This window comes from Ovis aries, chromosome 3 (genome assembly GCF_016772045.2).
Source record: "Ovis aries strain OAR_USU_Benz2616 breed Rambouillet chromosome 3, ARS-UI_Ramb_v3.0, whole genome shotgun sequence".
Lineage (NCBI taxonomy): Eukaryota > Metazoa > Chordata > Mammalia > Artiodactyla > Bovidae > Ovis > Ovis aries.
In genome coordinates this window covers 144,855,626-144,869,084 of record NC_056056.1, presented here as the reverse complement: position 1 = coordinate 144,869,084, position 13,459 = coordinate 144,855,626, and the positions used below count along the sequence as shown (strand labels likewise).

General features: G+C 38.0%; 1 protein-coding gene across 4 annotated transcripts in view; it reads right to left on the bottom strand.

Annotated features, from left to right (window-relative positions):
- GXYLT1 (glucoside xylosyltransferase 1) overlaps positions 1-13,459 on the bottom strand; it is a 54,727-nt gene that overhangs the window by 17,469 nt on the left and 23,799 nt on the right. For all 4 annotated transcript variants that reach the window (XM_027967442.3, XM_012174485.4, XM_027967443.2 and 1 more), the window contains 2 exons: positions 10,232-10,357; positions 6,156-6,407 (listed from right to left, as the gene is read on the bottom strand). In XM_027967442.3, coding sequence (XP_027823243.1) covers positions 6,156-6,407; positions 10,232-10,357 — 378 coding nt within the window. The remainder of the gene's footprint in view (positions 1-6,155; positions 6,408-10,231; positions 10,358-13,459) is intronic.

Genomic DNA, 13,459 nt, shown 5'->3' with positions numbered 1-13,459 from the left:
CCCAAATCATCCCACCCTCTCCCTCTCCCTCTGAGTCCAAAAGTCCGTTATACACATCTGTGTCTTTTTTCCTGTCTTGCATACAGGGTCGTCATTGCCATCTTTCTAAATTCCATATATATGTGTTAGTATACTGTATTGGTGTTTTTCTTTCTGGCTTACTTCACTCTGTATAATTGGCTCCAGTTTCATCCATCTCATCAGAACTGATTCAAATGAATTCTTTTTAACGGCTGAGTAATACTCCATTGTGTATATGTACCACTGCTTTCTTATCCATTCATCTGCTGATGGACATCTAGGTTGTTTCCATGTCCTGGTTATTATAAACAGTGCTGCGATGAACATTGGGGTACATGTGACTCTTTCAATTCTGGTTTCCTCGGTGTGTATACCCAGCAGTGGGATTGCTGGGTCATAAGGTAGTTCTATTTGCAGTTTTTTAAGGAATCTCCACACTGTTCTCCATAGTGGCTGTACTAGTTTGCATTCCCACCAACAGTGTAGGAGGGTTCCCTTTTCTCCACACCCTCTCCAGCATTTATTGCTTGCAGATTTTTGGATCGCAGCCATTCTGACTGGTGTGAAGTGGTACCTCATTGTGGTTTTGATTTGCATTTCTCTAATAATGAGTGATGTTGAGCATCTTTTCATGTGTTTGTTAGCCATCCATATGTCTTCTTTGGAGAAATGTCTATTTAGTTCTTTGGCCCATTTTTTGATTGGGTCGTTTATTTTTCTGGAATTGAGCTGCAGAAGTTGCTTGTATATTTTTGAGATTAGTTGTTTGTCAGTTGCTTCATTTGCTATTATTTTCTCCCATTCAGAAGGCTGTCTTTTCACCTTGCTTATATTTTCCTTTGTTGTGCAGAAGCTTTTAATTTTAACTAGGTCCCATTTGTTTATTTTTGCTTTTATTTCCAGTATTCTGGGAGGTGGATCATAGAGGATCCTGCTGTGATTTATGTCTGAGAGTGTTTTGCCTATGTTCTCCTCTAGGAGTTTTATAGTTTCTGGTCTTACATTTAGATCTTTAATCCATTTTGAGTTTATTTTGTCTCTACTTTTTAATACGCTGTCTAGGTTGGTCATAGCTTTTCTTCCAAGGAGTAAGCGTCTTTTAATTTCATGGCTACAGTCACCAGCTGCAGTGGTTTTGGAGCCCCAAAAGATAAAGTCAGCCACAGTTTCCACTGTTTCCCTGTCTATTTGACATGAAGACATGGGATCAGATGCCATGATCTTAGTTTTCTGAATGTTGAACTTTAAGCCAGCTTTTTCACTCTCCTCTTTCACTTTCATCAAGAGGTTCTTTAGTTCTTCACTTTCTGCCTTATGGGTGGTGTCATCTGCATATCTGAGGTTACTGATATTTCTCCTGGCAATCTTGATTCCAGCTTGTGCTTCCTCCAGGCCAGCGTTTCTCATGATGTACGCTGAATATAAGTTAAATAAGCAGGGTGAAAATATACAGCCTTGACGTACTCCTTTTCCTATTTGGAACCAGTCTGTTGTTCCACGTCCAGTTCTAACTGTTGCTTCCTGATCTGCATACAGATTTCTCAAGAGGCAGTCAGGTTGTCTGGTGTTCCCATCTCTTTCTGAATTTTCCACCATTTATTGTGATCCACACAGTCAAAGGCTTTGGCATAGTCAATAAAGCAGAAGTAACCATGTAACTACATATTAATACTAGTACACAGAATCAAATCAAATTATTCTTTCTCCATCATATGACACACATCAAATGTGACGGGCTATATGTACTGACATAAAAATCAACTATATATTTGCTAAGTGAAAAAGGCAAACTGAAGCTGTATAAAAGGACTCCATATTTAAATGCTAATGTACATGTATATCTGCTTCAAAATGCCTTTTTAAAAGGGTCTGAAGAATACAGGGCAAAATACATAATGTCATTTGGGCAAAGAATGAAACTGGAGATAGTGGTATGTAAAGCAGAAAAATGTCTTTTCTACTCAATGAATTGCCTGAATTTTTACAAGCATGATTTATTTTGTAATTTTTTTAAAAAGATGCAGCTCTAATATTCATTTCAGCAACTCTACCGAAAATGCACATGTATCATATTAAGATAAATTAGTTTCATTTTTAGAATTATGTAAGCTTTTGAAAACAAACTCATTATTACCATCAGTCTATGTTATATGTAAAAATAAAATTGACAGATGACTATTCATGTCATGCTCTGACAACGCTAGAAACTGAGAACTCATGAATTCTCAAAGATTGGTTACTCTACTAATTTCTGAAAAATTCTGCCCCTTTTGGTAAGATGTTCACTGACACTGTTTTCTTAGGCTATATATGTAACACAATAAAAGCCTTCCATCACACACATACTTCAAATATGTAAAAACAATCATCCCAACTGCCTCACAGTAAGTATTCTATTTTTTAATATTTTTCAATAATCAATGGCAAAAAAAAAGTTCAATAACACCCTGGTTTCTAAAACTTCTGTCTGCCCTCGGCCAGTAATTATCCATTAAGTTGCTACTTTATGCCAGACTCCATGCTAAATATTCTGAAAGCAAAGCTGTACAAAAGACATCCCCTCCCCTCAGTATATGGAGAAAACAGGCAAAAATTAAACTTTACAAAATAATAAATGGCAGGACACAAACAAGGTACAGCAAACATACAAGAAAAGAATTATCAAGATGCCTTAACTATAGTCTTTGGTTTTTATCTAATAAATAGGAAAAGGTCAAGAAATATCCTAATAGGGATTCAACACTGCAGGAACAATCATAATACAAAACACAAAGCTGTATCTTAGCCAGGGTTATATGTTGTATAACCCTGTATACAACATATAACAACTGTATAACCCAGCTATATCTTAGCCAGTGTCTATCAAGCACTATGAGAAACAAAACAAAAAGCTAAACTTTTACTATTTCAAATTTTAAAATACATAATTATCATACATAAGGTTGGAACTGAGAAATTATGAATGGTAGGGGCTGGGTGACAACAAAGCATATTAAGAATTTAAAACATGGTCATTGTCCTATGGTTTGTCTTATAGCCTTTCATGTGATAATAACGATGGGATAACATTTGTGGACCTGTATGAAAAGTATGAAAAGTTATTACAAGTAATTCAGTTATATCACTAGAGCTCTAAAATTTAACATCTGTGCCAGAAATTACGAGTCAGTAGGAAAAAAAAACAAAGCCGTGTCTGCTAAAGATATGATTGGAAATCAGGAAAAATAAAGAGATATAAAATGCAATTTTAAAAAATCAATAAATTTTGTCAAAACATATCAGCATTGTAAATAAAATATTTTAAAAATAGAGCAAATCTTTGTTCTCACTGGGCAAGAACAGTTGCCTGAAACAAAGGGATAGTATGTATGAAGTAAATTGTACCTACTAAATTAATATACAATCATACACCTCATATGCTCTTCATTAAGTCATTAGTACACAGACAAAAACAAATGTTTGAAAGCTTAGAAATTATTTCAACTCCCATATCTACATCTCTAGCTGGGTTAGAACATACTACAGACAAAAAGGAAAGGGGAGAAAGTGTTACACATACTTAAGAATGCCATTCAAATAAGTAAAAGGCAAATAAAAAATAATTATAGATTTGAACTACATAGCTTCAATTTGAAATGTTCTTAAAATCAAATAATGGTGTTACACTAAATTATCTCTAAGGTTCTTTGCAACACAACACTTCTCATAATTCTAAGAATTTCAAATGAAGAGTTCCTAAGCACTTACATTATTCCTTAGCACATAATCTTACAGCACCATCTTCTGGTACAGTATTACTGTGCATAGTCTAACCATCAGAAAAGGAAGAAAACTCATGGTGTGACACCTGCTTTTATTTAGTATAATGTTATGGTAGATAAATTTTTAAAACTCAAAATATATTAGCAAATTGGGTAACTGACATTGACTGATAAGCAAGAACACAGGTTACACTGGCTTCACTAATGCATTCATTTGTGGAAGACAAACTGAAAAGACATCAAGATTTCAGAAAGGTACAGAAGATGCGAAAGCTAAACAGACAAACCCTATGTAGGCTAGATATACAGAAGACAAGAGTGATGGATATTAAACTGCCTTAAGATTGAAATGTCCAGATGTGGGTGGTGACGGCTACAAGCAGTACAGTGGCCTGTAGGAAGGATACGAAGGGACAATAGATTTAAATCAGACATGAAGACAGGAATAAAAATAATGGTGTAAACTCTGGCCCACCACAGCCAATGGAAAAATCCTAAATATATACATGTGCAAATATGTAAGTATAGATATTCGTATCATAAAATATCCCTAATACTTAATTTAGTATTAACCAGATGTAAAGGGTCAAAAAGTGAGTATGAGTGTTTCAGAAATCACTGCTTTTAGCTAACACTGAAGTGCTAACTACGTGTCATGCCCTATACTAAGCACTTTGAATAGGTCTCTTTTAAAAAGACAACCTACTTTAAGTTGTTTATTATCTCTATTTTTCAGCTGAGAGAACTGACATCTGAAAATTAACTAGCTGGCTAGTAGTTGTGGTGAACAGGCGACAAAGTTAAACATAAGGCCAAACCACTTGACTCCAATGGCCCCAGACTACAACGACTGAAGGATTCATCAGCATGAAACTGATAAACAGTACAATGTGTTCAGAATGCACAGTCAGAAAACTCAAACAGCCGTACTTTTCTGATCCCAAAATTTGAGACAAGAAACATGTAGGGATTTTTTAAAAGTCACTATAACTTCCAGTAGCACCAAAATAGCCAACATTTCCTATGTGTTAGGCCTCTGTTCTATTTTATTCCTCACAAAAACCCCATGACATACATACTGTTATCTATTATACCATTTCACAGATGAGGAAATCAAAGCCTGGAGATGTTCAAAACTTAACCAAGATCTCAGTGTTTGAACCAAGCTAACATGAGTCTTAAGCGCTTAACTACAATCTGTGCTCCTCCAGGACATATCACACTTTAGAAAGTGAAGTCACTCAGTCGTGTCTGACTCTTTGCGACCCCATGGACTGTAGCCTGCCAGGCTCCTCCCTCCATGGGATTCTCCAGGCAAGAGTACTGGAGTGGGTTGCCATTTCCTTCTCCTGGGGATCTTCCCGACCCAGGGATCAAACCCGGGTCTCCCGCATTCCAGGTAGACGCTTTAACCTCTGAGCCACCAGGGAAGCTCTGACACTTTAGAGTCAAGTATTATGAGGCTGCACTACTACAAAATGACAGCTCTTGTCTAGAATACCAATCTACGAATGTTCAAACTTGCTGCTTGATACTTGACTGTAATGCCATCTGCTTTGAACTACTGGGAAATAGATGGGGAAACAGTGGAAACAGTGTCAGAATTTATTTTGGGGGGCTCCAAAATCACTGCAGATGGTGACTGCAGCCATGAAATTAAAAGATGCTTACTCCTTGGAAGGAAAGTTATGACCAACCTAGATAGCATATTCAAAAGCAGAGACATTACTTTGCCAACAAAGGCCCGTCTAGTCAAGGCTATGGTTTTTCCAGTGGTCATGTATGGACGTGAGAGTTGGGCTGTGAAGAAAGCTGAGCGCCGAAGAATTGATGCTTTTGAACTGTGGTGTTGGAGAGACTCTTGAGAGTCCCTTGGACTGCAAGGAGATCCAACCAGTCCATTCTGAAGGATATCAGTCCTGGGTGTTCTTTGGAAGGAATGATGCTAAAACTGAAACTCCAGTACTTTGGCCACCTCATGTGAAGAGTTGACTCATTGGAAAAGACTGATGCTGGGAGGGATTGGGGGCAGGAGGAAAAGGGGAGACAGAGGATGAGGTGGCTGGATGACATCACTGACTCGATGGACGTTAATCTGAGTGAACTCCGGGAGTTGGTGATGGACAGGGAGGCCTGGGGTGCTGCAATTCATGGGGTCGCAAAGAGTCAGACACGACTGAGTGACTGAGCTGAACCAAGCTGAGCTGAATGCTCTAATAAACAGAATACTAAAAACATACTTGCTTCAATTACTCTAGGTTAGTAGAAAAATTCTGAATAGGTCAATCTAGCTTTTAATAAAACAAAACTAAACTGGACACCAAACAATCTGGAGGGAAAAGAGCAGAATGCTAACCTGAATCAGTAACTTACCTTAAAATACTTCCTTCTCATTCTGGTCATGTTCATCAGCATAACTCCCGAGTTCACTCCAGTTTTCCCATAGTATGGATGTCTGGCAAAACGATTATACCAGCCTATTCGAGGCTCTTCATGCTCTGGTGCCATTGCGGCAATTTGTGTGGAATTAAACTTCTTTAGCAAAGACCAAATATCGTCAACAGGCCGTAAAAAAAGGATATCAGTGTCGACATACAATAGTGAGTCAACTTCTTTCAGGATTAACTATGGGGAGAGATATTTGAATCAGTAACTCTATTTCATTTTAAAATAAAAGAGGCTTTCATTATTTTTTTTAAAAAATACTTAAGAGATAAACTACTTGACATTAATTTTTTAAATTAATTTTTCCCAAGTCTGCCATTTTTACAACAGCATATATAGATATTCTGCTAATCTTTTTTTTTTAACTTTTAAAGAAGAAAAGCTATAAAAACACATCAGAATAAAAACTCAACACTAAAAACTGGAAGAAAAAAATAAAAGCAGTATGCTCAAAGACTAGGGAGGAAATGTTTTCCATAATGGAAAACAACATTACCTTTGGTGACCTGACATAGCAAATCTTAATTTCCTGAGATAAATACAGAAATTAGCCAATACAAATGAAGATCTGAACTTGTCCCCTCTGCCGTAGCACTAATAACTGGTACCTTTACTTCATAATGCCCTCAGCCAGCAACTGGTAGAGCCAAAGTTGAAATCCAGACCACCAAGCTCGAGTCCATGCTCTTATAGGTGAGCTGACCATCTCCTAACAAATCAAAGATCCTGCACTTAAATAGCAAGGGCTAAAACAAGACTTGTCTTGGAAGACTGGCTATGTCACTGCCCCAGGAGATGTCAAACCTCCTGCCTGCTCTGGCTGTGCTCAGCTGTGTCTGACTCTTTGCAACCCCATGGCCTGCAGCCTGCCAAGCTCCTCTGTCCATGGAATTTTCCAGGCAAGAATGTTGGACTGGGTTGCCCTTTCCTACTCCACAGGATCTTCCCCACTCCAGGGGTTAAACCTCCAACATGTATCTTTTACAGGAATTTTCAAGGGTAAGTTTTTATTTCTGCCTCACCCAAAGACGTTAGAATCTGACTCCTGCAAATTTAAATTTGTCTAGTCCAGTGTACTAGTAAGACTCAATGATTAGATTAACCTAAATGAAAGCTTTTTGGTTAAGAATATGATGAGGATAAGAGATTGATCCTTATTCTGCTCCCTTTCAAAGCTGCTCCTGAAGCTAGGGTTAAGCCATCACCTTAATGACCAGTTAGGAAGCTGAAATCACTCCATGCCCTCACTGATTTAATACCAGGCTAAGGGAAAAAAATCTGACAGTTAACCACAGAGCCTGAATAGGGAAGGTTCATTTGTTCAAGGACTGTAATTAAAAGGATACATATGTGTCTGTATGTCTGTCCCTCTCTTCTTTTTGGGGGGGACAGAAAAGTGAACAAAATTGTTTTGCCTCTGTACCATGGGACAAATGTGTTTACAGACTACTGCATTGTTAGCAGTCTAGGAAGACGCTACAGGAAGCTCCGGGTCACTGTCGGGAGCCACTGCCACTGGCGGTCACGTTGTGTGTGCATGTATTCTGTCACTTAGTCGTGTCCGACTCTGTGACTCTGTGGACTGTAGCCCACCAGGCTCCTCTGTCCATAGCATTTCCCAGGCAAGAATACTGGAGTGGGTAATCATTTCCTCCTCAGGGGATCTTCTCAACCCAGGGATCGAACCCACGTTTCCTGCATTGCAGGTGGATGCTTTACCGCTGAGCCACCAGGGAAGTCCACCTTCACACATAAGGTGAAATAGCAATTCCATCAGCATTTTTCTATGGTTCCTTTTGGAGGAAGGAGGATTTGCCAGAGCTTACATTGGATCTTTTAATCCCTCCATTTTTAAAAAAATTTTTTAATGTTTATTAATTGACTTGGCTGTGTCAGGTCTTAGTTGTGGAACATGAGGTCTTCGCTGCAGTGTGCAGGCTTAGCTGCCCTGTGACAGGCAGGATGCTGGTTCCCTGTCCAGGGATCGAACCCACAGCCCCTGCACTGTAAGGCAGATTCTTAACCACTGGATCGGGGAAGTCCCTTAATCCCTCCATTTTAAAAGAGGAGAAACAGTTAAGGTTTTTACTTAACTACTTCAGTAAATACTTTAAGAAAATTCTTCATTTAAGAAAAATGAAGAATCAATTTACTTAGAATCTGGTTAAAAAGATGCAGAACTAAGAGTGAATGAAGTACAAGAACAATTTGACAGGTTTCAAGTATCTAATTTCAGTATTTCAAATTTTTAACTAGATCACATCATTAAATGATCTGGCAAACTTCCTATCACAACATCAACAATTAAACTTTATACTGCTGAACAAAACAGAAGAGCAACGGTTGTAACCTCATGCTTCTTTCACCATTCATTGGTTTTCAGTGGTGTATTGTTTATTTAATGTCATAAAGTGTTTGTTTAAATGTTCATCTCCCATATCAGACAATAAACTCTGTGAAAACAAGAAATCTGGGTATATATTCATTCCTATATACCCAGCACTTCAGTACAGATATGTGGCAGAACAAAGGCATTCACACTACTAATTAAATGATGTAACACTGCAATGATTCAACGTATTTTTTTTTAATTTTTAAAATTTAAAGCCTGTGTGAAGTTATCTAAAACTTCTTAGGCTTTCCCCCTCTTAATTCCTTATTTGTGTGCTTCTTACAAGGGAGGCAGACAAGGAAGACATCCTAGGATCATGATTTTTTTATGACCAGCAATAAACCTACTGGTTAGGCAGATTCAACTATCAAAATGCAACATGATTTTAAATCTTAACTGACACCCTAGATTTGACAAATTCTATTCTCAATATGCTTAGAACTGCCTTACTCCACTTAATAACAAATAACTTAAGTTTCTTCCCGATAATTCCTATACTTAACAGAACTCATGTGCTTTCAATATTTCTACTGCCGTAATTATTTTAAACATTATAGTGGTTCTAACAACTACTGAGAATTTTTTAAATGTGGGTGAATTAAATTCAAAATGGAAGAGGTAATCTTGCTTCTGAATATTCTTAAAAATATTTATTTATTATTTATTTGAGTGTACTGGGTCTTAATAGCGACACATGGGATCCTGTATCATTAGCTGTAGCAGTGGGATCTAGTTCCCTGACTAAGGATCAAACCTGGGCCCTCTACACTGGGGGCAGAGTCTTAATCACTGGACCACCAGGGGAGTCCCTGAATATTTTAATCTATAATAATCAGGGTTTATCACCAAACACTACCACCAAGGAAGAGCCCCACTGAATAAATGGTTCCCATTTCCCTTTTAGTTCACGTGCCTCAAATTCTGTTTCTGTGTTAAAAGTATCAGCTAGAAAAGGTGAACTGACTTGCTGTTAAAACAGAAATAGTTATTTAATAATCTGCTTCATTTCCCAAATTACAAATGCAGCCTGCAACTGGCAGGTGATCCTGCCACTGCATTCCTATGGGCAAAGATTTGGCTCCATTAAGATCTGATAACCTCTAACTCCTTCTTAGGGCCTCCCACATGGCACTAGCAGTAAAGAACCTGCCTGCCAATGCAGGTGGCATAAGAGACGTGGCTTCAGTCCCTGGGTCGGGAAGATTCCCTGAAGAAGGGCATGGCAACCCACTCCAGTATTCCTGCGTAGAGAATCCCCTGGACAGAGGAGCCTGGTGGGCTACAGTCCATGGGGCCGCAAGAATCGAACACGACTGAAGTGACTTAGCAGGCAGGCAGACAGGCAACTCCTTCCCAGAGAAGAAACAGTTTATAGCAACTGAATAAATTAAAACGTAAGAAATAGTACAGTAACAGAAATTACTTACACTTTTTATTTTTAACAGCATATTTTACCAAAGCTTCTATTTGTTCTATGGGAAGTTTTTTCTTTCTTCTAATATTCAAAGGGAAAATAATTTGTGTGTGTTTATTTAACTGATTTACATGACATTCTTCATTAACTCATGTGTAAAAGCAAGATGCAAACAAAAAACACTGGAGAAAAACTTACTGGCAAGAACAATCTCTGGGAAGCACACGGCTTAAACAGTTTTTTCCACTCTGCTGCATTCTCACTTGGAAAAGTTATCGGGTATAATGAATAATTAAATGTTTGCAGAAATGACCAGCTGTCAAGCTACAATAAAAGAAAATAAAAGAACTCAATTCAAACTTGTTTCACTTTCTCTGCAAAATTATAAACCACGATTATTTTTTCAAAAGCTGAAAATTAAGATGTTATACATCGTATGTCATACACAGTTAAGAGAAAGTTAAGATTCTTCTTTCCCACCATTTTGTTTTCATTCAAAATCTAAAAATCATTCTAACAGCTAGAAAGACTTCACCATAAAGATCTAAGGGACAATTAAAATGATAAGAGTATCAATCAAAAAATCAGGAAGTTGAAAGAACCATACAAACTGTTCACCTCCATTAAACTTGACCTGATGTACAAATCTTCTCAATCCTTAAACAAGTTAAACTCAGAAAAATTAAGCACCAATTTTATTACCATCGTATGTATGACATAATAGAAAAGGTCTGCAATCCGAGTCAGACCAACATGAAGAACTGATGAGAAAACATTATCTGGGACTTCTCTGGTGGTCCAATGGTTAAGACCCCAGGTTTCCACTGCAGGGGGCTCAGGTTCATCCCTGATTGGGAAACTAAGATCCCCCATGCTGTGAGGCATGGCCAAAATATATTTTTTTAAAAAGAAAGAAAATACTTATCTATGCATTTTCAATATTCATAGATGTTCCTCATAATAAAATATTTCAGTCAATATATATCTAGCGCAGAGTTTCTGCTTCTGGCCGCACTGTGCAGCTCACGGGATCTCACATCTCCCATCAGGGACTGAACCCGGGCCCTCGGCCACAAAAGCTCGAAGTCTTTACCACTGGTCCGCCAGGGAAATTCTTCCAGTGCCCATTTTTTAAAAATCATTACAAAAAAACAGCAAAATCTGATTTTCTCATCTGAAAATCTATAATGAACACATTTACTTTTTAGTTTCCTGAATGCATTTGGAGACTGAATTGTTTCAAATTCAGAAAGCATTACCTATCACTGCTGCTTCAACAGTATTGTTGATGCAAATTTCCCACAGAGCACTCACAATCTCTGGGGGAAGAAAAAAATAACAGACTGAAGACCTCTTTTTGAATTATGTCTGTGTTCAAGTAATTTTTAGAAACATCCTCCTTCTTCTTTCTTTTCTTCCAACATATGTTTGGAAGGAACATATGCCTTCCAACATAGTTTAAGGGAATAGCTTTATATCCAACAAAGCTTTGATGTCTCCATCAACTAGTTTCAAACACTAGCATTTTATTTCCCTTGCATGACTTATTAATCACTTATTAAAGATCCTAAATACCAACATCAAAATGAAATCTTAATCATTTTTAAAGTTCCAGTATCTAGTCATCTTTTTTGCAGTAAAAGCACATTCCAGAAAATATATGATTCTCTTTCATCAAAAGAAAACCCAAACTTTCTCAGAGTTAACTATGATAGTTAAAGAAAAACTCAGTTTAAAAATATAACATATACTACACAAGCAATAACTCATCCAGATTTGAAGACAACACAGAGCTGCATATAAGATGAAACAATAAATTTATTTTACTTTTATATTATATTTTCAAAGGCTTCCACAGTTGGTAGCAATCTGTTGCTAGTCTTTGAACTGTTAGGACAAGATTAATTCTGTTAATATTTCAGAAACAACCCAGATAATGACTTTAGGATCACAAAAGCACACATCGCAGATACAGAAACCATAAATACCTTAAAACAGTTAAGTAAAGCATTTATTTTGGTTATTTTATTGAACTACAGCTGATGTACAATATTCTGTAAGTTACAGGTATACAATACAGTGATACACACTTTTTAAAGGTTCAGTTCAGTTCAGTCACTCAGTCATGTCCGACTCTTTGCGACCCCATGAATCACAGCACACCAGGCCTCCCTGTCCATCATCAACTCCCAGAGTTCACTCAGAATCACATCCATTGAGTCCATGATGCCATTCAGCCATCTCATCCTGGGTCGTCCCCTTCTCCTCCTGCCCCCAGTCCCTCCCAGCATCAGAGTCTTTTCCAATGAGTCAACTCTTCGCATGAGGTGACCAAAGTACTGGAGCTTCAGCTTTGCATCACTCCTTCCAAAGAAATCCCAGGGCTGATCTCCTTCAGAATGGACTGCCTGGATCTCCTTGCAGTCCAAGGGACTCTCAAGAGTCTTCTCCAACACCACAGTTCAAACGCATCAATTCTTCGGCGCTCAGCCTTCTTCACAGTCCAACTCTCACATCCATACATGACAACTGGAAAAACCATAGCCTTAACCAGACGGACCTTAGTCGACAAAGTAATGTCTCTGCTTTTGAATATACTATCTAGGTTGGTCATAACTTTTCTTCCAAGGAGTAAGCATCTTTTAATTTCATGGCTGCAGTCACCATCTGCAGTGATTTTGGAGCCCAAAAAAATTAAGTCTGACAGTATTTCCACTGCTTCCCCATCTATTTCCCATGAAGTGATGGGAAGAGATGCCATGATCTTCGTTTCCTGAATGTTGAGTTTTAAGCCAACTTTTTCACTCTCCTATTTCATCAAGAGGTATTTTAGCTCCTCTTCACTTTCTGCCATAAGGGTGGTGTCATCTGCCTATCTGAGGTTACTGATATTTCTAATGGCAATCCTGATTCCAGCTTGTGTTTCTTCCAGTCCAGCGTTTCTCATGATGTACTCTGCATAGAAGTTAAATAAGCAGGGTGACAGTATACAGCCTTGATGTACTCCTTTTCCTATTCGGAAACAGTCTGTTGTTCCACATCCAGTTCTAACTGTTGCTTCCTGACCTGCATACAGATTTCTCAAGAGGCAGGTCAGGTGGTCTGTATTCCCATCTCTTTCAGAATTTTCCACAGTTTATTGTGATCCACATAGTCAAAGGCTTTGGCATAGTCAATGAAGCAGAAAGAGATGTTTTTCTGGAACTCACTTGCTTTTTCCATGATCCAGCTGATGTTGGCAATTTGATCTCTGGTTCCTCTGCCTTTTCTAAAACCAGCTTGAACATCAGGGAGTTCACGGTTCACGTATTGCTGAAGTCTGGCTTGGAGAATTTTGAGCATTACTTTATTAGCATGTGAGATAAGTGCAATTGTGCAGTAATTTGAGCATTCTTTTGCATTTCCTTTCTTTGGAATTGGAATGAA